Source organism: Furipterus horrens, unplaced genomic scaffold, assembly GCF_987537825.1.
Source record: "Furipterus horrens unplaced genomic scaffold, mFurHor1.1.pri manual_scaffold_3, whole genome shotgun sequence".
NCBI classification, from domain to species: Eukaryota; Metazoa; Chordata; class Mammalia; order Chiroptera; family Furipteridae; genus Furipterus; species Furipterus horrens.
This window is the reverse complement of record NW_028327173.1, coordinates 167,728,439-167,755,317: the sequence shown is the minus strand read 5'-3', so window position 1 is coordinate 167,755,317 and position 26,879 is coordinate 167,728,439. Positions and strand designations below refer to the sequence as shown.

The 26,879-nt window shown below is 34.7% G+C and overlaps 1 protein-coding gene across 2 annotated transcripts in view; it reads left to right on the top strand.

The window, feature by feature from the left end:
* CLPX (caseinolytic mitochondrial matrix peptidase chaperone subunit X) overlaps positions 1–22,576 on the top strand; it is a 38,302-nt gene extending 15,726 nt beyond the window's left edge. The window contains exons 4-14 of one of the 2 annotated variants that reach the window (XM_090270774.1): positions 2,296–2,450; positions 4,076–4,235; positions 5,640–5,681; positions 10,190–10,366; positions 10,740–10,904; positions 11,754–11,842; positions 12,785–12,949; positions 15,822–16,121; positions 17,785–17,877; positions 19,345–19,451; positions 20,704–22,576. In XM_090270774.1, coding sequence (XP_090126900.1) covers positions 2,296–2,450; positions 4,076–4,235; positions 5,640–5,681; positions 10,190–10,366; positions 10,740–10,904; positions 11,754–11,842; positions 12,785–12,949; positions 15,822–16,121; positions 17,785–17,877; positions 19,345–19,451; positions 20,704–20,794 — 1,544 coding nt within the window. In that variant the 3' untranslated portion in view covers positions 20,795–22,576. The remainder of the gene's footprint in view (positions 1–2,295; positions 2,451–4,075; positions 4,236–5,639; positions 5,682–10,189; positions 10,367–10,739; positions 10,905–11,753; positions 11,843–12,784; positions 12,950–15,821; positions 16,122–17,784; positions 17,878–19,344; positions 19,452–20,703) is intronic. The other variant, XM_090270775.1, reaches the window with a different exon arrangement.
* The last annotated feature ends 4,303 nt before the right edge of the window (positions 22,577–26,879 follow it).

The window sequence follows — 26,879 nt, the reverse complement described above, 5'->3', positions numbered from 1 at the left end:
TTAGACCCTGAAACTTCTTTGAAATCATGAAAAACTTTCATTTAAATAAATCTAGAAAAGTTTTTACTAAGGCAGTCTCTGTTGTTGGCATACTATACAAACATGCTTACTGGGATCAGTATTCTGTATATAAAGGAAAATAGGATATTTGTAATCATTTAAAGAGGTTTATGGGGGTGGGAATTTGGATAATTGTAATAGAACAACAATAGAAAAAAGAAAACGAGATTAAAAAAAATAAGAGGTTTATTTGTTCCCTCTAATTTAACAAAATTAGATTTTTGCCCTTAGTTTTTAGGAGTGAAAATATGCATTGCAATGCTTGTTTTCTTTTTAATTGCATTTTGACAAATAAAATTACATCTTCGAACTTGAATACATGTTGAATATGTTTCAGTGTAAAATTGTATTGCAAATATTCAAGTAGAATTTAAGCAACCTTTCAACAGTAAGCAAAAGAAGGATGTGATTTATTGGTATTTAATCTCTTTCCCTTTGACCTAATTTCCTTAGAGAAATATTTTGTTCCTGTGTTCTCAGGCCAGATTTTCTTGTCATGCAGCCTGAACGAAATCAGAGATTTCTCTGCTCTTTAATCCTTGCCCTGTTTACCATCACTAACAATTGTAACAATTGACTCATAAAATAAAGGCATTGACTTTTTTCCATTGATGAGAAATTGTGATAATGTATTTGGGCTTGGGGTGATTGAAGGTACTTGGAATCGCTTGATTATTTTCTTTAGGTAAGCACTCGCTCTTCTACTTTAAAATTTGCTGTTAGAATTTATCCAGAATGTTTTTTTAATTCTTACCTGAAGATATGTGGATATGTTTATTGATTTGAGAGAGGGGCAGGGGCACAAGGGAGGGGAGAGAGAAAGCAAACCATTGACATGAGAAACATTGATCGGTTGCCTCCCCTGTGCACCCTGACCAGGGATGGAACCCATAAACTAGGTATGTGCCCTGACCAGGAATCAAACCCACAACCTCTTGGTGTCCGGGATGATGCTCCAACCAACTGAACCATCCGGCCAGGGCCCAAATGTATTTTTGATTGACCTGGTGTTTAAGAACACATAAGAATTAAATTGTAATAGAACAACAATACATTTTTAAAAATAATTAAGTTGATTGAATTAATAATTATATTTATGTTTTAATTATGGCATTGTCTATTTTTTTTTAATTTAGATTATTTTGTGAAGATTTAGGTATGCCTGTCAGTATAGTTTTTCTTATAATGTGTTATAATATTCCTAAAGGAGAGAGATTACCATAATTTAAAAAATTCTTTTTCTTTGCAATTTTACCTGTCCAGCTAGATTACACAGAAAATAAATTACCTAGACCTGCCAGTGTGCGACTAATTCCTATGTATCTTTTGCTTTGTATTTTAATAGTCTGTGTCAGTTTCTCTACTGTTATGCTGCTTTCTGAGATCCCTTGTTACCTTTCGTGGGGGTAGGCTTGGAGAAGGTTAAGAGTATACAGTATGGCCATATGTCTACATCCCAAAGCCATGTTTTAGAAAGAGAGAAAGGAAGAAATCACTTTTGCTTTAACACGATATTCTATAGCTGATGTGTTGCCATTAATGAACCATTTTTACCCTCACTTTTAAATGCCCTTGTGTTGTTTTCAAAAGCTGTATGATTATCTTTACATTAGGTAAATATGACTGAGGATGTTGTTACTTTGTTTATTGGTGGTTTTTAGTTCAGAGAAATAGGAATTAGTTGAAGTATTAAAAATGAAAATAAGGAAGGTATGAAATAATTTTTTTACCAAGTTAAGGTTTTATAAAATGCTCATAGGTTTGAAAAGAACCTAAAGAATATACTATTTATATTTTTAGGGATTAAAATAGATTTCCCCTGTTCAACTTCTGTATATGCTTGAAATTTTTCATAATAAAATGTTGGGAAAATAGATTAATGTACTTTACTTTTCACGGTTTTTTTCATATATTTCAATAAATATTTAATATTCTTATGTGGTTTTAAAAATTAGTGTTTGGAAAGTTGAAAGACTTTCAATCAGTCTTTTCTCCTAATGAGTTATAAAATGAAAGAACCTCATGGAAATAAAAAAAATGTAGTTTATTAAATTCATCTATATTATCTTTATCATCTATCTTAGATGTAAAATAGGTTGTATGTTGTAGCTAATGGAGTGAACTACAAGCCTACTGTTTTTGTAAAGTACGTGGTTTTCATTTGCAGTGAGTCTTTGAGGTGAAACACTATCTGAATTATTTATTTTCTCTGATGCCTTTTTTTTTCTTTCACAGCATCCACCCGTTTTGTGAAGTGTGAAAAATGTCATCATTTTTTTGTTGTGCTATCTGAAGCTGACTCAAAGAAAAGCATAATTAAAGAACCTGAATCAGCAGCAGAAGCTGTAAAATTGGCATTCCAACAGAAACCACCTCCTCCCCCCAAGAAGGTATAAAGTCTTAGCTCAGCCTTACAAGCTTTTTATCTAGAAACATTTCATTGCTTTCCCTCTCCCCAGTTTATATTGGATCCTAATATTAGTATCGAAACACATACTGTAAGTAATTAATATGAACTATATCTGGCTAAATAATTTTTGATATTTGATACTTGGAATTTAGGTATAGAGTCCATTGCTTTTTATTTTTCCCATGTAACGATTACTGTATTCAGTAGCAATGAAATTAGTCAGATGATTATTAAAATAGTGTTACTACTAAATTAATCTAAAATGATAACCTTAAAAATAGAACAACTATGGATTTATTTTTGTTAGTTTGAGCATGTAAATAACACCAGTCAGCAAACTGTGCCCCCTGACCCCCCATTAAATTAGTCAATTTTATGGTAAAACAGCCTCAGGCTAACAATAGAACAGTGTAATTTTTCCATGGCCAGTGTGTGGACACTGTCCTCTACAGTACTGTGGCTTTTGTGGTATGGGCTCTTTCCAGGAGTCTCAGACAGATTGTGATTTGGTGGAATGAAACAACAGAGTTGACGACAGCTCCAGTGGATGGGTACTTGGTGTGCCCTTTCTGAGAACAGGGGGCCCTGCTTATGGACTGTGCGCGCTGTGTTCTGGCCACATTTCAGATGTTTGTACTCTGATTATTTCTCACCCTCTGCCTCAGTGTCATTTTCTTCTACTCTGTTTAGATACCAATGCATTTTTCTCTTCATGAGTATAATTTATGAGGAAGGAAGATTTTTTTTAAACCGTAATAAAATGCATATGGTCAACAACTAAATTTGTTGTATAAAAATAAATAATGTAATAAAAAATAGAGCTATTAAGCTTTGTATTCTCCACCACTTTGTGTAGCTTTTGGACACCTGAATCAAAGTTCTAGAAAATAATTAGGCAGTTTAACTTTTTCCAGAGTTGGTGAATATTAACAGTTAATTTCTATTTGCTGAAGGAATTTACCCCAGGTTCCAAGCTGTTGGCAATATCCAGGTATTGAATAGAGCTTTAGTTTCTTCTAAGAATAAAGCTTTTATTTTGCCATGTAGATAAATAAGTACCACTAAAGTTATCTGATAAAAAACTAAATGTTTGTATTAAAAAACATAGATACTGGTAGTATAATGACTTTTGATGATATAATGCCTGTTTTTGAAAAGAGTAATTTTATAGTACGTTGTCTTTGTGAAGAATATTATTCAAATGCTTGAGAGAAGTGTAGAAAGGATTAATTTTAGTGATTTACATTAATGATGATACCTTTAGACTTCTGGTGGCATGTGTAGGTATTCTAAGTGTCTTTAATGTTAACTTTTTAAAATTAGGATCAATGGCATTGTTTATAGAGTAGAAACTAGCACTAGTAGCACTAAAAAGAGGATGGTGATACTTTGTTAGGCTAGAGAACAAATAAATTATGTTTTTGTAAATTTAGGGCTTGGGGCCTTGAATCATTGCTATATAATGTATCATGTCCTTGGCATTTTCTTTTTGATGAGTCTATTCAAATTTAAAACTGGAAGCAAATATGCTTAGTATGTAACTTTTTAATTTGTATGTTTTTATGATAGCTGATATTACATTATTCATACTTAATTATTTTTCAGATTTATAACTACCTCGACAAGTATGTTGTTGGCCAGTCATTTGCTAAGAAGGTGCTTTCAGTTGCTGTGTACAATCATTATAAGAGAATATATAATAATATTCCAGCTAACCTGAGGCAGCAAGCAGAGGTTGAGAAGCAGACATCGTTAACACCCAGAGGTTAGTGTTTTGATAATTGGCCAAAATAGAGATTACTATGCCTAGAAGTAATTTTTATTGCAACTCTTTGCTTTTGTCTTAAAATGCTTTTAGTATAGTACAGCAGTTTTCAAAGTACAGGTAACTTCTCTTTAGTGAATTACTAAATGATTTTGGTAGGTTTCCAACAGCATTTTTTTAAAAAGTTAATAGATGTTAATAGAAAATACCAGGGTACATTAACTGTAGTTAAATATTGTTTCTTAAACTTTTGCTTTTAGTATATGTGCATGGGTTCTGAGTCACAGAGTAAAAGATATTTCTTACCAAGGATCTCAGTGAAAAATGTTTGAAAGTCACTGGGGTAGAGGTTGAGACATCATCTTTAAATTATAGACCTCACCACAACTAGTTGCCCCTGACCCTCTCAGTGCAGTGCTCTGTATGACTCTGGAGTTCTTTTCTTTTGTTTTCAGGATATGGAATTTCATCTGCTTAAGTCATATATGCATAGAAAGATAACTCTTGCAGAACATAGATAACACTATCCTTTTTGGGCCTCAGCTGCAGTGCTCAAGATTAGGGGCAAATTTGTAAGTGACTCAAAGTATCAGTATAATTCTTATTAATGATAGATTCTAGTATATCAATACACTGTGTAATCTCAGCTTACTGTGGACAGTAATGTGTGTTACATTAATAGAATGATATTATTAAAAAACTGAATAGAGTAAAATGTAAATATTTTAAGTTTTGTTGTTGGCCATGGAGCCCTGATTTCTTACTTAGGCTTTGAGGGAGTTCTGCTAAATTCTTCCATTTATAAAACTACAATACTTTTGATTACTTTTAGTAGCTACTAAATATATAACTGTCTCAATGAAGACACTTGTTCACTTGTTAAACTTACTGCAAAATAGTTATGTGGTAGTATCAGTTACTCTATTTTTAGAAAGTGTATGTCATAAAAGCTAATGGAAGACTTGAGCCTTCATTTTTATAAGGTCCAAATAGCACTGCCTAGTCATAGAGCAAAATGATATTTTCTGGTTTCTTTAGTCAACAAATCAATAATTAAGCTGTTCTAGTTCTAGAAAAACCAATGGTTATATGGTATTTATAGTATAAGGGGTTTAAACTCTTATTGAAAACTTAAATTATTACTACTCTTGAAGTAGATACCAGCTTTGTATTTGACAACTGACTATTAGCAAATGGATAGCCATCATTAATCCTTTTGGGGTTTTTTAATATGGAAAGGATGCGGCATACAGATTCTTTCATAAAGTTTTGAAAAGCTAAAAAAAGTTAATGAACACATTCTTTAAGTATATTCAGAGAGACAAGAACTGGGATACTCCTTGTCTGTTGCCCTAAACAAATATATAATACTTTTCATGTTGCCATTTTCATCCTCTCTCTTAGAGTTAGAAATAAGAAGACGGGAGGATGAGTACAGATTTACAAGTAAGTGACCTCAGGTCCTCCTCTGTAATCATTCTTTCTTTTGAGATTTACCTCAGTGAAGTAAGTCAGCAGTAGTGATGGGGGCATGTATTTGCTTGTGTATGACCAAGAAAGATGTTGTATATTATCTAAACATGTTTATCATACATAGAATATATAATTTTGGAACAGTTTTTCACAACTAATTTGTGTAGTTTGTATATATTGGGTTATTTCAGATACTTGATTGTATTTTTTCTGTTGTGGTATTTTGTAAAGATAATGTATAGAGATAAAAAGTATTATATATAGTTTTTCTCTTTAAATGTAGACCTACATATTAACAGGAGTTGTATTTGTAACAATCTATAGCTTGCCATTATGTGTGTGTGTGTGTTTTTTGCCTTAGAGTTGGTCTGCATAATTATAAGTGGCAGAAATTTGGGGGGAGGCACATTATCTTCCAGCAACTCTTTGCCAGAAACCACACTGTTTATTTTTGGGGATATGTGAAGCTTAGTGTAGCTTTGAAAGTTATGAATAAACCCCAACTCAGCGTTTCCAGCCCTGGATTGCCCCTCTAAGCATCAGGTCTGATGGAGGGTATGGAAGGACCTGACGCACCCAGTATAGTAGCCATTCTGGTGTCTTCTGCCCAATCCTTTGGAGGTGGTTATAATTGCTGCACAGAGGGTGAAGGTTCTGGGAGCATCATAAAAAGAGTTATGTGGCCTTTTGTTTTAGTAATTAAAATAACAGATACAAGCAAATAAATAATAAACCAGTTTGGACATTTTTCATTCATAAGTTTGATCCTTTTACTTTGCCTTTGAACCAAGCAGTATTATAAATCTACTGTTTGAAGTGTACTTTCTAAATATATGTAGGATGCACCATGAGACTATAACCAGTGTAACAAATCTGGCATGAGATTGATTATATGTAATAAAATTATATTATCTCTAGTTACTATTTTTAAATTGTATGAAAATAATTATACTATGCATGATAAAATTAAGACACAAAACAAGTGCAATAGAATTAGATTACATATAAGAATGTAAGATCTAAATAATACACTTTAACTGCATGTACAATAAATATTTTCTAGCCTTGGCTGGGTGGCTCAGTGGATCACTGGCTTGCAGTCTGAAAGATTGCTGTTTCAATTCCCAGTTAGGGCACATGCCTGGGTTGTGGGCCAGGTCCATGGTTGGGGGCATGCAAGAGACAACTCATTGATGTTCCTCTCACAAACCGATGTTTCTCTCCCTCTCTCCCTCCTTTCCCCTCTGTCTAAAAATAAATAAGTAAAAATATTTAAAAATACATTTTCCAATCCAAAAATATAATTAAATATGCTATCAATATTATATCCATAAGTTTAGACAGATTGCTTGTGAAACTAGTAGTAAAGTCTGTAATGAATATTTTGAAAATTATATTTACGAACTTAGGTAAAAACAATTTATAATTATATAGATTGACTTGGAAATTAATTTTTTGAAAGCTTAAATAGAATTTATTTCTATGTATAGTTTAGTCTTGTTGTATGTGGGGTTTTAAGTTCTAAAGTTAAGGCATTAGGCCAAAGACATATATAATCAAAATAATCTTGGACGTTCCTTTGGAAGTCACATGTTAGAGACCAACATACTACCATAACAAGACTGATGGCTGATGGTAGAAGTACCCCATGCCATAAAAATTTACAGTCTGTATTTGGAACAGAGTGACTGGGAATTGGCACTGGGACATTACCCAGGTCTTATCCAGGAGCTTGTTCATTTCCTTGTACAAAAAGAAGAGAAAACCCACTTAAAAAAAAAAAAATTTTTTTTCCCTTCATCATTGGAACATATGTTTTTCTTAAGTGGAGCACCAGATGAAATATTGGGTTGGCCAAGAAATATGTATGGTTTCTTCCATAAAATGAAAGACACATTTTTCATTTTCACCAATAACTTTATTGATTTGGATATTTTGAGTTTGTCAGCTATCTCCTGCATGGTAGAACATTGATTGTTCTTAATTAATGTCTCAAATTGATTGCCATCAACTTCAGCTGGTCTACCCAACTGTGGAGCATCATCCAGCAAGATATCTCTAGCACGAAACTTTGCAAACCACCTTTGACACATTCGATCAGTTACAGCACTCCCCGCTATCACTGCACAAATCTTTTTTTGTGCTTCAGTTGCACTTTTACCTCTCTTGAAATAATAAAGCATAATATGCTGAAAATGTGTATTTTCTTTCATCTTCAATATTAGAATGGCTGTACAAAAATTTACCCATTTTGATTTCTTGTGTTTTTTTTTTAATGCATGTTGATAAGATAGCTATCACAATACAATTTAAATAGAATTGTTTCAAATGAAGTTAGAGACATCTAAGCTAGAGTCATCTTATGGGAAAAAAAAAAAAATTTTCAGCCAACTCAATAGTTGGTTTGCTTTTAAGGGTTATATTATAGAAATACTTGAACACTAATAAAATAGCAATGCTGTTTCTTCTATGACACTTATAAAAGTATCTGCCAGGCACTGTTCTAAGTGTTATTAACTCACTTAATCTTCCCAACACCTGTGAGACAGAAACTTATTTTCACCTTCATTTTACAGGTGATAAAACTGAAGCACAGAAATTTTAAGTAATTTGTCCAGGGCTACACAGCTGATGAGTTTTGTGCAGCTTACCACTACACTAGCCTGCCTGTTCATAGTCTTGCTCATTACAGAGTTGCTTAGGCAGTGAGAGATATGCAGAAACACAGACTAAGAGAACAGGACAGTTATCTCAAGTTTACTGTGGCACAGTTTTATAAAATATAATGATTAACACATCTGTACTATATAAATTATTCCTTTTTTTTTTAACTTAAATCATTGAGGAAGTTATATACATATATCATGTGACTCCATTGTAGTTACTATGCTCCTTGCAATTTTATTCAAATTATTCAGTTAAATTACTTTTTCCTTATCGGATAGATCTACAGTTGAGCCAAGCCCCTTCTTATATTGTCACAATACCTAACTAAATTTTGCTGAATTTTTTTTTTTTAAGCAGTTTTGCTAGGGACAGCTTGCTAACCAACTACACTCAATAGAGGACTCCATTTAAAACTTTTTTTAAATTTTTTGCCTGATATGGATTGTAATGAAGCATAGCATTGTGAATTTGTCACTAATGGTTAATTCTCAAATGTAGCACAATTTAATTAAATTCAAATATTTATTAAATGCTTAATATTTTTGATGAATAGAATAACACCTCACCTTAAGTGCGACCACTGTGATAGTTTGAAAGTGAAGCCAGATGGAATGGGACCTTAATAATAGTTATAATAATAGTTGTGTCTGCTGTACATCTATCTATTGCTTTGATTAAAATAATAATGCATGGAAAGTACTGATATTCTTGACCCATTTATTAGAATTAACCTAAAAATTAATTTGGAAAATATGAGCAAGTACAGTGTGAGCACAGATATCTCAAATACTGAGAACCAGGAGCAGTATGGATATTTACAAATCTGGACAATTGAAAATACTATTGGGATTCTTTCCTTCAGCCAAAGGAGAGTGAGAATAAAATTTTATTTTGTTTTTGTTTTAGGGATCTGCTGATAAACTGATAGTTCACCAGCAATACCAATCCCATCTAGTTAAGCACTGTATCTTTAATAAAGAGACTAGAAAGATCCAGCTGAGATCCTATAAAATCAGATTCAGATAGGGCCAGGGATAGTGAGTCTTACCACACTTGGTTTCTCTGGTAGGCTCACAGAATCATTCTTAGGTGTGGAAGGGACTGTGGAGGTCCTGTCCTATGTCTCATTGTATTTACTTTGTAAGGAAGCAGGCCCAGTAAGGTTAAGTGATTTGACATGGTCTGTCTTATAACTGCATAGCAGTAGAACTGAGGCTAGAACCAAGTTCTCTATTTTTCAGTTCAATGCTTTTATCTTTCTCTATAGCCATGTTTCATTTCATTTATACTGAAAAAACAGAAAAACCTTTGTTTATCTTTTAAAGTACCTCCAAATCAGTTGCATTTTATTCTTAGACCTTTCAACCATGTGTTTTAAATTGATAGCACAGAAATCATTGCCATTTTATAGATTAGGAAACAGCACTAAGGTTTACATAACTCGCCCCAAATCATATAGCCGTTTAGAGACAAAGGAAGGATCAAAACAAATGCTTTCTGAGTCCTACCATTATTCTTTTTCCATTATACTGCCTTCCCTTGAGTGAAAGTCCATTCTTCATACAGGTTTACATAAATAAGGAGGGGAGAATTAAAAAGAATCTATTTCCTTTGCTTGAGTCTTCCTGAAAAATTACTGTGTCTTATAAATTTGTCACTAGATAATTGGAAATTTTCTTTTTAGGTAAAACAGATTGCCAACCTAATTAAATTTTTCTAAATAAGTGACTGGTTTTAGATATAAGGTTTTAATGGTCATTTTTTTCCAAGTGAAATATAATGAAACTCTAGTAATTCCTTTGGCATTTTTTCAGAATTGCTTCAGATTGCCGGAATTAGTCCACATGGTAATGCTTTAGGAGCATCAATGCAGCAACAGGTAAATCAACAAATGCCTCAGGAAAAACGAGGAGGTGAAGTATTGGATTCCTCCCATGATGACATAAAACTTGAAAAGAGTAATATTTTGCTGCTTGGACCAACTGGGTCAGGTAAGTAATTTCCTGAAAAAATTTACTACTCATTTTTAAAAATAGAATATAAATAATTCTGTAATATATATTTTGTGATTGGGAGATCTTGGATCTTGAGAAGAAAACCCAAGGCCAGTCCTAGCATTCATTATCAGTATTTCTGCATAGGCTTCAAGCTGGATTTGAGGCATTGATATTGCCCTTTGGCCAGCTTCTAACATCTTAACAGAGATAAAAAAAAAAAGTAACATACCATTAGATCTGAATAAAAGTGGAGAAAAGATGTAACAGTGATTTTTAAATTATATACTATTCAAATTTATTTTGCATTTTTGTAGAGAATTTGTCAACATATTTTTAGTAAACTTTTAGTTACTGTTTCTATTTGTAGGTAAAACTCTGCTGGCACAAACGTTAGCTAAATGCCTTGATGTCCCTTTTGCTATCTGTGACTGTACAACTTTGACTCAGGCTGGATATGTAGGTGAAGATATTGAATCTGTGATTGCCAAACTGCTCCAAGATGCCAATTATAATGTAGAAAAAGCGCAACAAGGTATGTTTTCAGCATAGCTTGCTTGTCTGTCCCCAGATGTAGTCTGTTGAGGAAGCAGTCTGATATTAAGCGCTAACAATTATTTTGAATTGAGTAAAATTCTGTAATTATATAAAAGTAGGCATGTTAAACATTTTCTAGTATACTGACTAAGGGCCACAAACTTTGCTTTGCCTTATTGTTATTTACATGATTACTTGGGAGAAAACTGTCTAAATTACTATTCCATTAGATCCTTAATACTGTCATTGGTCATTGTATTTGCTGCTCTGACTGTCCTCTAGACTCCTGATGCTGGTGTGGGGAGAAGGGAGCAGGACAAGAGCAAGGGCAGGAGGGTACAGGATGAATCTAGAAACAGATTAGCCTGTCTACCTGTAGGATGTCATAGATGCTTCATTTCTCCTTTCCCCGTCTGTCAGTTGTCCTTGTTTATGTGAAGAGCTTGACAGCTTCCTGTCCAAAATCCTTTAAGACAATAATATAGTTGGGAAAGAGTCAAACTTTTGCTAGTATCAGCACTGCAGGTACCTCCTGTTTCTACACTATACGTCTATCTTAGCTGCTAGAATTAAGAACCTGAAAACGTTAGTGGGGCAGAAAACTATTGTCAGACAGAATTGATTATCATACCCAAGTGATATTCTATAAAATAAATTATAAAACATTAGCACAAAATGATGAATGGGAGCGATTGCAGTTTTTTTTAATACTATTAAGCCACTGAATATGTTAAGGGTGAAAAATCAAATAACTTTGCTCTCTGGCTATCTGGTCTTTTAAAGTTGAGGTTATCTATCTTGTGTATATCTTTTTCATATTATAAATAGACTCCTCCTTAAATTATAGGAATTGTCTTTCTGGATGAAGTAGATAAGATTGGCAGTGTGCCAGGCATTCATCAGTTGCGGGATGTAGGTGGAGAAGGCGTTCAGCAAGTAAGCAGTTGAATATTTTGTTCAAGCCCACTAAAAGGAAGGGAATACATCAACCTCCCAATATTGTACGTTTGGTTTCATATTTAATTAGATTCTGTTTTGTTAATATTTCCCACTCCCAAGCTCCACATACCATTTTAAAGTAGTTCAGATCCTAAGAGAAAGCTATTGGTGATTCTAAATACCAAATTACCTTTCCTAGGAAATTAAAAATATTTTAAAGAACATTAAAAAAATGAAATTTAATTTTTGTTGGTTTTATCCCTCAGAGGCCTAGTTAAACATTTCTATAGGACTCTTAAAGTTCTGGTTCTAACTAGACACAATGAACTATGTATCTTATTCTTTTCACTTAGTTAGAAGATGGGATAAAATAGTATTTCATTCCTTGTAGAGTCATAATTAAAGTCCAAATGATATATTGTTCAAATGACCTTTTACTGGTAACTAATTATGACATAAACTTCAGGGTAAGGAAAATTGCTTTCTTTTATTGACAAAGATATAAGGAAGTAAAATCACAATTAGAAAATAGGCTGGATAATTTTTTTATAAAGATATCTCAAATATATAGGTATTATCAAAGTTTAATACTAGGAGTAGAATAAAACTTTTATTTATGTGAAAGGCAAATCTTTAACTTTTTTCAAATTTTGAATGTTCCTACAATGGTTGGGTACTATCTTATAGAGTCATAAGTCTATCTTTATGTCAGAAATATGTCTTTACCATAATTTCCTGAATACATCAGGAGTCCTATAACTATTCCACATAAATTTATGAATTATTAATATGATTAGTACATGTTGTAGAAATGTGGGAATTATCTTTAGTTACCCTTATTGACCATAACCACATATTTTCCCCATTAAATCTCATTATCTAAAATATAATAAATAATACACTTATGATGATGCTATAAATCATTCACTCTTTATTTAGGGCTTATTAAAACTACTAGAAGGCACAATAGTCAATGTTCCAGAAAAGAATTCCCGCAAGCTACGTGGAGAAACAGTACAAGTTGATACAACAAATATCCTGTTTGTTGCATCTGGTGCTTTCAATGGTTTAGACAGAATCATCAGCAGGAGGAAGAATGAAAAGGTAAGTTTCTCTGAGGGGTACTGGGATAGAGGGCATTTGAAGTTACAGAGGGTGGACACTCAGTTCTTATTCTCATATCTGCTGGCTGCTAGTTGTGAATTTTTAAGTTAGGTTTTCTTAGGGCATACCAAAAACATATTTCTAGTTTTTGTTTTTTTTAATTTCAGAGTAGTAAATTAGAAGATTTCTAAATATCACCTATATGTGGGCATTTTTAAAGTATAACGATGATTTCAATATTATGTTTCATTTAAGGAGTTATTTTATTATTTGAGATAGGTGCTATGTCAGTAAAGTTTGTATTCATTCCCCTTGCTCAGTTCACTGGAGCGCTTGTCTCCATTGCCTTGCCTATAAATCACTGCTGACGTTAACGAATGGAAGGAAGCAGTTTGGGGTCTGGAGGAAGGGTTGTGAATCCCACATAATTTTATAGATGTTTCTTAAGCATTCTTGTAAACCTTGGTTTTAACTGGAACATATTTCTTCATATCTTCAAGGTACCTATTTGTAGATTGATTATAATAAAATATATCGACATAGAGACCCAGAAAACCTGTATTTTTCATGTTTTTGTGTTTTACATAATGGCTAATCACAAATGATCCCTTTTATATAACATAATATTCTACCTAAGTGAATATATCATAGCCCTGGCTGGTGTGGCTAAGTGGATTGAGCCTGGCCTGCGAACCGAAGGGTCACCGGTTCCATTCCCAGTCAGGGCACATGTATGGGTTGTGGGTCAGGTTCCCAGTTGGGAGCATGCGAGAGGCAACCACACATTGATGTTTCTTTCCCTCTCTTTCTCCCTCCCTTCCCCTCTGTAAAAATAAAATGTTAAAAAACAAACAAAAAGAATATATCATAGATCAACTCTTTGGTGTATCACTTCAAGTTTTTCTCCTTGGCTTTGCATGCACTAGTTTCATTAGCAGTTTAGTAGTAGTAAAAATGTAATGCTGCTAATGGGATGGTTGCCTGTGGTGGTTTCGTTGCGTAGTCTAAATGAGAAAACTCTTGTATGTATACTATTAGAGCCCTGTGATGCTGTTATTTCTCAGTACCAGGCCTTATTCAGCATAGGTAGGGTTATATTTTTATTTTTCATATTATTAATTTGTTGGGAGTTTTTGTTTTGAAATTCTGAATAAATTAGCCTAACAAATTAGAAAGAAGTTACTTCCGTGTGTGTGTGTGTGTGTGTGTGTGTGTGTGTGTGTGTGTGAGTGAGACAGAGAGAGAGAGAAACAGAGACAGAGACAGAGAGAACTTTATACTTGAAATTCTGTGACCAGTGGCAGGGACTATGTTCTGATATTTATTTATAATTAATAATTTCAACAAGAATTTGAAGCTAGAAACACATAGAAAAGAACAGTTAAAAATAATGTGAGAGAAGAGATTGGAAACATGTAGAAGGAAGATTTAGGTCATATGTGGTCTTCAGGAAAGGCAAAGATTAAAAAAATTGTCACAGATCTTTATGAAAAGGAGATAGGCATAAGAATCTTCAGTGATTTTATAGAGAATTAAGCACATGCATGTGGCTATTGTTTTATCAACCTTCATTGAAAGCTCTGGGTACAATATTAAGTAATGTACCTGTATTCCAGCCAAAACTTGTAGGCCTAAATTTTATTCCTCTAGCTTGTGCCTTCCACTCCTTCAGTCTAGTTGGCAAATACATGTTTATCCTTTAAGACTGTTAAACGATTAGAAAATTCCTCTGTGAAGACTTTTGATCACCACTTCCCTCACTCCCCTGTATGTGCCTCTTTTCCTCCTTTCCACTGCCATTGTTTCCTGTACAGTTGTCCTTTACTGCATCTGTGGTACTTTTTACCTCATGTGTTCTCACTCTAAACAAGCTGTTTTAGGATAAGGGCTCCATTCAGGTTTGTATCCCCAGTGTTTTATAATGATGCTTGATGTTTCTGTTTATATAATAAATATGTGTGTGTTTATTACTATATATGCTTATATATAAGGTATGCTTAGTAAGTGTTTAAATTATTGAATGAAAGGTATTTTGCTTTCCAATACACTTAACAGTCCAAGTACACAGCTTAGAGAATCAAAGGAGTTGATTTTTAACTTAGGCAATTTTCTCACACATCATGGGCTTATACTTTTGACTAAAGCTGAATGACACATCAAAATTAAATTTTCTGATAATTGCCTAGAGTATAATTCTTTTCTATTGACTGAAACAAGAACCATATGCCTTAGATATCCAACTTTTTGCAGCCGTTAGCATTCTTGTTTGACGTCATCCTTATATGTTCTTTATAAACTCTAATCTTAAATTATTCTAATTCATAGGTTGATGTATGCAACCCTAAATCATGGGCCAGCAGTGACTTAAGATACTTGTGGATAATTTCTTTATAAAGCTGCTTGTTCCATAGGCAGCACTCCTGTTTACAGTATTACAAAATTAACTTCCGTTATAGAGTAATTGCTATCTGCATTTCCACAGTTCTTAGACATTTTGGAAACCACAGTAGTTCAGAGGTCTCAGAAAAATCCTGCAACATCATTATCTGAGTTCTAAGGGACTTCCCTTTATAGTTCTTACTTATCTACTTTTACTAGAAATCATTCTTTGAGAGTTGATTATTATATAGGGGTTAGGTTCTAAATTCTGAAGGCAGAAAGACCTGAGTTCAAATCCTTCTTTACTATTTACAGCAAGGAGAGCTTGGGCAAAGTATTAGATCCTTAACCTATCTAGGCCCACTGGCTTCATATGTAAAATGTGAATGATAATAGGACTTTCTTATGTTAAAAAGATACTTAGTTGCATGCAAAGTACTTAGTACAAGGCGGCTTCATCTGTTATTTGTAACATCCATCTGTTCTTTGGCAGTATCTTGGATTTGGGACACCATCTAATCTGGGAAAAGGCAGAAGGGCTGCAGCTGCTGCAGACCTTGCCAATCGAAGTGGCGAATCAAATACTCACCAAGACATTGAAGAAAAAGATCGATTATTACGTCATGTAGAAGCCAGAGATCTCATTGAATTTGGCATGATTCCTGAGTTTGTGGGACGGTTGCCTGTGGTCGTTCCTTTGCACAGCCTAGATGAGAAAACACTTGTACAAATACTAACCGAGCCACGTAATGCTGTTATTCCTCAGTACCAGGCCTTATTCAGCATGGATAAGGTTAGATTTTTTTTTTCACACTTAGTTAAATTATGGAGTTTTTTGTTTGTTTGTTTTGCTATTGACACTGCATTAAATTAGCATAAGAAATAAAAAAGCAGTCCTGTTCATCTGGTGTACCCGCCTGTTCCTCACTAAATATGGATCTAGGAATCAGGGAAGGTACATTTTGTTATATTAGACATTTAGGAGTTGGCTTTATTTTTTCTTAATTAAAATCTTTACTACAGCTTGAAATCCAAAGATATATGTATATATATATATATTATTCCAGCAGCCTACTCTCAACCCCTTAAGTCAGACACACAGGATTGTCCTTTCAGCCTTGATACTCTATAAATGCTTTTGTTGTGATATACTGCATGTACTTTTATGTACTTTTACTTTTTTCTATAAAGTTTTATTAGCTCCTACATCAGCTTCTCTGCAGTCAGGCACCTGGACGTCACTCAAGCCCTCACAGCCAATCTGATAGTAAACGTTTAGGATTTTATGACCTTAGTATCTCTAAATATTAGTCCCCTTCTCTCTGTTGCCATTGTCACTACCTCAGCTCAAGCTCCTTTATCAGTCTTCACCCTGACCTGTGCATTTGGTTCCCAGTTGGTCAGTCTCCCTGTCTCAAATGTGTGTCCAACCATCACCACCATCGTTATGGTCCACTTTACTTCCGGAGTGGATCATTTTTAAATTATTGGACACAGTGCCCAGCAAACAGATACTAAGTTCTTAATAAATATTTATTGAATGAATAAACACAAAGGTAATTATTTTATTCTCCTCCTTAAAATCCTTCATTGGTACCCTGGTCTTATTTAGATGTCCCTACTTTGGTGCTCCCTTAGCACAATGTGCATATGCTATGTTGTAAATAGTAGGTTCGCTTATTTGTCACCACCCAGTAAACTTAAGCTCCTTGGGGGCAAAGAGGGTGTCTAATTCATCATTCTCTCTCTAAAATACAAATACATAGGGGTTTAATGATTGTTGAATGAAGTCCTAGAAAGTCCATGTTAATCTAAGAAAAAATCTACTCAAGGATTAAGGACAAACTTGTTATTCACAATACTGATACCTTCTTATAGGTTAATTGACAGAAACAGGTGGTGCTTCTTAAAGTCAATATTCTAAAAAACCATGAGAGATAAATACCTCACTTAAAATTTACATTTTCTAAAGGTAGACATTAATAACCAAGTTGTTTAGTACTAAGATTTTGTGAAATAGGATGTTCCAAAGTACTTGGATTTTATTTTATTTTTTAATTCTCAATAATTTGAACTCTTATTTTGAAATGTGTGATAATTTAGAGAGAACTGTCTAATGTTTTACCTCTGTTATATAGGATGAGAGGGTTAGTAACACTCTAAAATATATGTTTTCTAGTAAGAAATTGATAGTCTAGAAGTGCTTTATTCTGAAAGGCGACAGATAGGGTCAGTCAAGATTCTGGCCCTGTATTTCTACATATTAGTGAATCAGTGTACATACCCCTCTGGCACTTTTTTATCTGTAAAGGCAGGGCATTGGTTCCTTTTTGTTCTCAAAAGACCAGCAGTGGTGGTAGGTAGTAATAGTTAATAGATCAATTGCTCTATGATAATATTAGGAAAATACCATCAAAAATTATCTAAGTTCTCATTTCTTTTAAATGTATTTTTAGTGTGAACTGAATGTTACTGAGGATGCTTTGAAAGCTATAGCCAGATTGGCACTGGAACGGAAAACAGGTGCACGAGGTCTTCGGTCCATAATGGTAAGTTGCTGTTATTATTACAAAACCTAGATAATTTTTTTATCTGAATTTCTTTGTTTTTTGTTTTTTGTTTTTTTTAAGATTTTATTTATTTATTTTGGAGAGAGGGGAAGGGAGGGAGAAAGGGAGAGAAACATCAATGTGTGGTTGCCTTTCACACATCCCCAACTGGGGACCCGGCCTACAACCCAGGCATGTGCCCTGACTGGGAATCAAACCAGCAACCCTTTGGTTTGCAGGCAGGCACTCAATCTGCTGAGCCACACCAGCCAGGTCTTCACCTGAGTTTTGAGAATATTAACCCTTCATGTTTTTCCTTTGGAAGTATACCCAAAGAATTGGCTGTGTTTTTGTAAATTTTTTTTTTTTTTAGGTCACAGTAGATTCTATTTTTCTTTCTAGAAAGAAACTGTATAAAGTGTTTGCAACAAAAGACACACAGTATGATTGATGACATAGAGAAAAATCAGGATCAAAGGAGAGAGGATTACCGAAAATTCTACACAGGCCTTTTGACTAATCCCCAGAGTGCCTTTTCAGACTTATGGAAATCCTCATTTTTGTTGTTTGTTTGCTTGAAATTAACTTGCAGATACCATGACGCTGTACCCCTAAATTGTTCAGTGTGTTATGAACTATTTTTTATTTTCTAACAAGTCCTAGAGACGCAGCCTATTTTTAGCCACAGCCCGCTCTCTTCCTTAGAGTTCTTTGCCTTACCTGCAAGATCTGGCTATACAGTGGATTACTGTTTCTCTACATGCTCCCAAAGCAAGATCATGTTTCTATTTTCTTTTAAGGATTTCACTGCTAAATATTACTTCTGTCATCTCAATAGGACAGTTTGAGATTATACTCTCTAATGAAGGCCTACACTTCAGGTGCTACTGATTAAGGACATATTTATATAAACATGCCAAATAGAAGAATAGATGATAGCATTGACATTTTTTAGGAAATTTGATGTACTCAACCAGTATTTTCCTTAAGGTGGAATATAATCCAGCCCTTACCTCTAGGAAAAACTAGTTTTCTTTAGTAAGCAACTTTAGAGCTATTGAAGCACTTAAGACAAATGCTTATTTGAAGTCATAGTCAAAATTGAAGAGCCTAGTAGAGATGATTTAGAATTAAATCATTTTCAAAGTAAGGATTACCAGTTGACCTCCTTGGTCATAGAATATGCCAGGAATGCTTTTGAGAAACATTTGAGTCCAAAAGCAGGCAGAAAAGTACAGACAAATAGCCTTCCCTTATAGAATGACTTCTTTCTGAATTTAGTCAGAAACTTTTAATATGAAGAATATAAAAGCTTTTACACTGACTTTTGCAACATTCAGTTTGTGGTACATAATAGGGGCTCAGTAATATTTGTTGAGTTAATGACTGATTTGTAGCCTGTAGAATACAAGTATGTTGTATGTAACCTCTGTTTTCCATGTCATTTATTACTTTTTATCTCTTTAGGAAAAGCTGTTATTAGAACCAATGTTTGAAGTCCCTAATTCTGATATTGTATGTGTGGAGGTTGACAAGGAAGTAGTAGAAGGAAAAAAGGAACCAGGATACATCCGGTAAAGTATATTGTCAAGCTAGAACAGATCTAAAATTTAAGATCAGCTCTTTAGTGCTAGTGGTTTGTCATAAAAATGGCGTAAAAATCTTTATATTCATAAAGGAAGCAATAATAATACATTTTATATAGAAAAACATTCTACTTTTGGTTTATAAATAATAATTTGTGAGTCTTTTGAAAACTTATCTTCAAAATTGGTTATCTTCAAAATTGCTCTCTACTTTTTCTCCTGAAGATTAAAATAGACATATAAGTAATCCAAATGAAGAGATTTAAATGAACTGTACTGCTAATTCTGTAATTTGTGAATGACTTGTTTTATGTCTTTCATAAGACCAAAGCTTTGTGGACATAATTATTCTCTCATTTGTATAATACCAGTTGACAAATTTGATACATTTTTCACTGTTATATCTATTCCAGGGGTCAGCAAACTTTTTTTAAAGGGCTAGATAAATATTTTAGAGCCATACAGTCTGTATAACAACTACTCTCACTGCCCTCATAGCATGATAGCACCCGTAGACAATCTATACATGAATATGTCTGTCTTCCAGTAAATATTTACAAAAACAGATGATGGGCCTTTAGGATGTTGTTTACTGACCTGATTTATTCCATAAATATTTATTATACAGTGCTTGACATTAATTTTACCTACACAAAAATTAGGGTTTCTGTTTTAACTTTCACAAGATATGTTTTATGTTTGCTTATCTTCTAAAGGTAACTTAGGAGGCAGTTGATTGATTTTGAACAACTTTTATTATTCAAAGAGACAACCTTTTGTTTTTTAACAACATCACTATAAAAAGGATTGTGGTGGTCTGATCATAACTTTGATTAGTTTTAGTCAAGTGAGATTTGATCAGAAGCTGTCAGTCTTCTTTACCATAGGCAAATGCTAAAAAGTCAAGCATTTGAGTTGAAATAATAGATTCTAACTTTTTGCTGGAGAAATTGATTTTTTAAGCCTCAACAATTGAAGCCTTATTGTCAATTTATTTCACTAGTACATTTGTTATGGAAAATGTTGGAAAATTACCTATAACTCTTGGTTGTGTGGTCTAAATGTTTCCCATATTTCAGCACTAAGCCTTCGTAATATTGAGTGCTCTTATTATTATTTTTATGTTTTTGGTGTGGCTTTTTTAGGAAGGTGAATTAATTTATTGAGTCTAGAAATCATGTTTACCCCTAATTTTTATTAAAAAAAGACACAAAAAACCACTGATGGCTTTTTATTATAGGGCTCCAACAAAAGAATCTTCTGAAGAGGAGTATGATTCTGGCGTTGAAGAAGAAGGATGGCCTCGCCAAGCAGATGCTGCGAACAGCTAAACTGTCAGACCTGTGTCCTGTATATAAAGCTTTTCCTTCTCATGTTTAGGATTGTGACTGTCTCTACAGTCTGACATTAAAAGCATTGGATCTATCTTGGATATCATACATGGTCAGAAGCCTTTAGGATAAAAATCAGATCATGTATATTAAGTAACATCACATTGATTGGTACAGAGGACATTATGTGGTCTTTAATAACAGTGTTCGGAGATAAAGTGTACATTATTTTGGTTCAGTTTTTTTAAAAAATGTGCTTAAACAAAATTCTTAGGAGTTCTTTTAAGCATTGCAGGTGTTGCAGTAACTGTGGATTTTACAATAATGTTACTCTACAAATGGGAAAATAAATTCTTTAAAATTGAAGATTGAGATAGCATTCTTTAATCTTTTTTACCCATATTTGTTTCCTGAAAATATTAGAATTTTATTCATCTTAAACATTGGTACAGGTAGTTTCCAAGTACTTAAAATTTTCATGGCAAAAGTACCCTGAAGAACCATATTTTCATGATTCTTTTAGCTGTATTCTTAGTCTTACCTGCTAATGCATGACACTAATTTTCCAATTGGTACTATAAAAAAGGCCATTCTCTTGCTGACTTGTCTGATTTATTTGCCATCTTTAATGCATTTTAATACCATGAGTAAGTAGAATTGAAGTCTGCCTTAAATCTTCAGAAAAAGACTACGTCCAGTTCTAAAAGCAGCATGCAGCATCAGTCATAGTAACAGCCATGTGCTGAACTAAATAAAAATATTCTAATATTGTGCATTTACCAAAAGTACAGAGCTAGTTTTTTGTTTTGTTTCATGTTGGATATTGGTCTAATTCTTTGGCTTCATAGAACATTAAAGAAAATTGTGCTTTGCTATCAGCATAAGTTAATGTGTTCACACTAAAATATGTTAGTAATTTCATTATAGAGTGGGGCAAAAGGTTTACAGTTCATATGGAAAATAATACAATAATTAATAAATAATAATACAAGAATGAACTCTTGTGTTTTTTGTACTCAAAACTGTAAACCTACTTTTACCCAACCCTGTATATAATAAAATTAAAACAGTGGGGGAAATTTCGGGGTCTTCAAAATGAAAATTACTTGTTTCCATAAGTATTAAATTATTTGGGTACCTTTTAAGTTTTTTCTTCTATAATGTTGACACAATTTTCTATACTATTCATTCAGTTCAAACTTATTTGCAATTGTTTAAATCAGAGTACATGAAATATTTGTTTTTATTTTTTGGTTTATAGACTCTTGAAGTTTCCTTTTACCCCATCTTTCTTAGGAAGAGAACTTTAAGCCATTTCCAAATTCTAAATGCTGTTGATGAAGAGTTGGGCTTTCTATGGTTTAATAAGAGATGTGAGATATATATTTATGGCTGGGGTAGGACCAGAAATTCACTTTTGCAGAGTGTTTATGTCTGGTTGCTATAGTGTGGAACAGAAACAAGTATCCTTCTGAGTCTCCCTAGTAATGGTTAAAGTTTTTCTCAGGAAGTCTTTCATATTATTACTGTTCGTTATCTTTTTCTTATAGCATCATTATTTTCCTTTTTGTAGAGTGAAAATCTTAAGTGGCTACTAAATATATTAAGAGGGTTCCTCCAGGAATGGACTGGGAGATATTTTAGTCACAACTTACATTTGGTTTGGAAGTTGTTAACAAAACATAATTGATGTTTTTAAATCAAACTCGACTGAGTATAACTACAATTTGTATCTTGAAAGTTATGTTTTAACATTTGAATAAAACAAACAGACTAAATGAATGTCAGTGTGGTGATGTGCCCATAATGCAGTGCCATTTTTAAAAGGACACATGTTGTGAGCTGCTTTATTCTAATGTTCTGAAAGACCATTCTGGTTGCAATATAAGTGAATAGACTATAAAGGAGCAAGGATTGAATCAGGGGCTATTAGAATAAGCCTCCCAGGTGGTGATGGATTAGACTTAAGGTGATAGCAGTGGAAGAGTGGATGGGTAGCTCTTTTTGAAAATCTGATGAAAAGTGGTATCCCATGTTCGTCAATGGGGGAACTCAGTGTTATAAAAAGATCTATTATCCCTACATTAATTTATATATATAATGTTCCAATAAATACCAATACGGTTTTAAATTAAAATTGACAAGTGGATTCTAAAATTCATATGGAAAAGTAGGCAAGAATGGTAAACAAGGAAAATGATAATGTGTACTCAATGTAGTGCTTAACTCTGTGTTCATTTAATGCAACAACTTAGGTAGGTTATATTAACCCTTCTTATAGATGAAACTGAAGCCCAGTGGTTAAGTAGCTTTCCCAAGGTCACACAAGTAGTAACAGTCAGAATTTAACTCCAGATAGATGGGTTCCAGAGCCTCTCTACTTAACCAACACACTGAAAGAAGAATGGGGAGGTACTGCCTCTTTTTTAAAAAGTCACATATATAGCTTTACAAATTTAAGTGTGTACTAGTGTGTGAATGAACAGAGACCAAAGGAAAAGCATGTGAAGTCCAGAAATAGATCCCAAATATACATGGGTATTCAATATTGGAAATGGTGGTATTTCAAATTACGAAAAAAATATTCAATAAATGGTAATGACAACCGAATACCTATCTAGAAAATATAAAGTTATAGCCATGCATTACCTAATAAATTTTAAAATTAGCCTTTAAGTATTACATAGAGTATTATGTAATTAATATGTAAGATGCAAATAAATGTTGTGTAGAGTATTACAAAGTTTCTGAGAAATATTAGACGTCCCTTGGGAAGTGGGGTCAGACTCTGCTTGGTTCTTTTCATAGTATAGAGCTGGGTTCTTACCCAAGGTGGCATCCATTACCTTTGCTTTAAAAAGTAAAGGTCTAATTATATGATGATAGAACAATTGGACATCCAAAATGAGGGGACAGGCTTGGCCTAAGCCTCACACTTCATACAAAAATTCCAAATGAATCACAGATCTAAATGTAAACCTATAAAATGTCTAGGGAAAGTACAGGAGAAAAATTTAAGGATCGAAGACTAAGTACATGGTTCTTGACTCCAAAAGCATGATCCATAAAAGGAAAAAAACTGGTAAGTTGGACCTCACCAAAATTAAGAACTCGCTCCACACACATACACACACACAAAAATTTATGAGGATAAAAGGACAAGCTATAAATGAAAAATATTTGCAAAGCATGTGTCATAAGGGAGCTAGTATCTAGGATATATATAAAGAACTCTAACCTCAACAGTAAAATAAATTAGAAAACAGTCAAAAGACATGATCTGCTATTTCAACAAAGAGGATGTACAGATGGCAAATAAGCATATGAAAAGATGTTCAACATACTTAGTCATTAAGGAATTGCAAATTAAAACTACAAAAAGGTATTGTAACTGAGCAGCCTGGGGCTTGGCCAGGTGGTGCCTTCATCCATGACCCAACAATTAGTGTTGAAGGAAACAGGTTATTTACAGGGTTCCAACCTCAGGGAGGCTGAGAGCACTCCTGCTCAGAGCATTGTTCTCCCATGAGACCCAGCACTTCCCTTGCTCCTGAAAAGGCTATACGCCAAAACCATGCCCAAAAGTTCCCCATATCCTTATCTGTTCTTAAGCCAGCTGCACAAATAGATCTCCATCCTCTCTGGAAAAGTGCACTTGTGGGTTTCAGAGTCACCATCCTCTCACAGCACCTCTGTGAGTACACTGTCTTCAGCCTCCACGTAGTGGTTCAGGAAAATGTGCCATGTCACACTGGGTCATGGTGGAGTTCAGGAAGGCATTCGTCCCAAGAGAATGACTTGTCTGTACGTACTTCAGAGAAGTCTGCAGTTCAGAATTCTTGGTCACATTTCAGCTCCAAGCATCTCCCACAGTCTGTGCTTGGTTAGGCAGGTCCCCGCACAGCTTCATAAGCTCTGCTCTGGTCTTATTCCGGACCTCATAGCTTACTCCCATCTATACCCTTTCAGCCCCTGTGGCTTCTACTACCTACACCCTTATTTTAAATGCAGAGCCAGGAACGTCCTATGTGACCTCATATCTGGTCCATCCTGTGATGTGTCACTTTTGCCAGTTCCCCTGTATCTTTTACCTTCTTTCACCTGCCACCTTTAGTCAGGGCAAGAGTTCCCCGTGACACAGGGTCACCAGGGATGGGCATCCACCTCCCCTGACTATGTCGTGAATCCCTATACACTCTACAAGTCTTGTACACCTTCTACCCCAGGTAGGCAGTACACTTTCCTTCAGGAAAGACATGGCTATTAACTTGCCATTGTTTTGCAAAGTATCTTAAATGCCAGATCATCCACTTCCCCCTACCAAGGATTGTGGGGGTTTTCTCCTATTTTCAGGGGACACTCACTCTGTACCCCATTACAATATCACTACTTACCTATCAGGATGTCTAAAAAAATAATATCCAAAAATGCGGGAATGCACAGAAACTGGATCATTCATATTGCTGGTGATAATGTAAACTAGTACAGCCTCTCTGGGAAAAATAAATTGGCAGTTTATTTAAAGACTAAACAAGCACCTGTCATATGACCAAGCAATTGCACTCATTGGTACTTACTCCAGAGAAATGAAAGTTTATGTTCAAAGAAAAACCTGTATACAAATGTTTATAAGCAGTTTTATTCATGGTAGCCCCCAAATGAAAACAACCCTAAAGTGGAAGTACCCTTCAACAAGTGAATAATTAAACAATGTGGTTTAACTTCACCCACACTTTTTTTTTTTTTGCACACTTCAATTGCAATAAAAAGGAACGCTATTAATACAACCTGGATGAATCTCCAGAGGATTATACTGAGTGCAGACAGGGAGTCCCAAAAGGTTATGATTCCATTTATATAACATTCTTGAAAGGACAGAACTTACAGAAACGGAGAACAGATTAGTGGTTGCCAGTGGTCAAAGAAGGGAAGTGGGTGTGGCTATAAAAGGGCAAATGAAGGATCCTGGAAGTGATGAAAATAAATATTCTGTATCTTCACTGTTATCAATGTAAACATCCTGGCTGTGATACTGTACTACAGTTTTGCAAGCTATTAACCATTTGGAGAAACTGCGTAGAGTATTGTATTATTTCTTACAATTGCATGTGAATCTACAATGATCTCAAAATAGTTTAATTTTTAAAAACCAATCAGTTATCATGGCTTTCCCTTACTCTTCTGCTTAAAACCCCCCAGTGTTTTCCCATTGTTCTTAAGATATGAGATCCTGGAGGCTATAATCTCTGTCCACCTCCCGGGATTACCAGGCTCCCTTCAGGCTTTATGCACTCCATCCGCACTGGCATTCATTCTCTCAGTCCCCGCACTAAACCTACTCCTGTCTTCTAGGGGGCTTTTGCAAATGCTGTCCCCATCTGAACCGTGCTTTCTTCCTCTCTTCTATTTAACTCCTCAGATGAAGCATAAATCCATAGGACAACCTTCCTAACTTCTCTGACAGATTCTTCTACAAACTCTTTTCGCCTTGTTTTCCTCTTGGACTCCAAAAAACCTCCGCTGCCTTGCGGCATACCTCTTCAGGGGAAAGGCTAAGGGAGTAAACCCCGACAGAAAATCCGGAGCCGGAGTCCCTAAGGCGGTTTGACGTTGTAGTCAACACCGGCAACTCCTGCGGCGCACCTGAAGCCAAGCTGTATTGACTCCGTCTTTCCCTTGGACCCTTCAGCTGCGAAGAGAGGGGGGGTCTGCTGCATGGGCAACAGCAGACCCTCCATATCACCCTGCCCAGGCTCTGTAGCTTCAGCTTCACTGGAGGGGACACTCCAGCGTCATCGCAAGATGTCGATTCAACACGGGAGGAGACAGATACCGTGTCACTCCCGAGTCGGACTGCACAGCCATTCTCGGCGGTGCAGATAGACTCTTAAGAAGCTACACCATCGTCTCTCGAGACGGACGGCTGCCGACGACGACTACTGTACTTATATTCACCGCAGCACTTTCACATTTGTTCGCACAATTATTTGATTAATGTTTTCTTTACTGGACAGGTAGTTCCACAGGACAGAAACTGTATGTTAGTCTCATTGCCTGCAAAGCAGCTCTTGCCACACTTAGAACG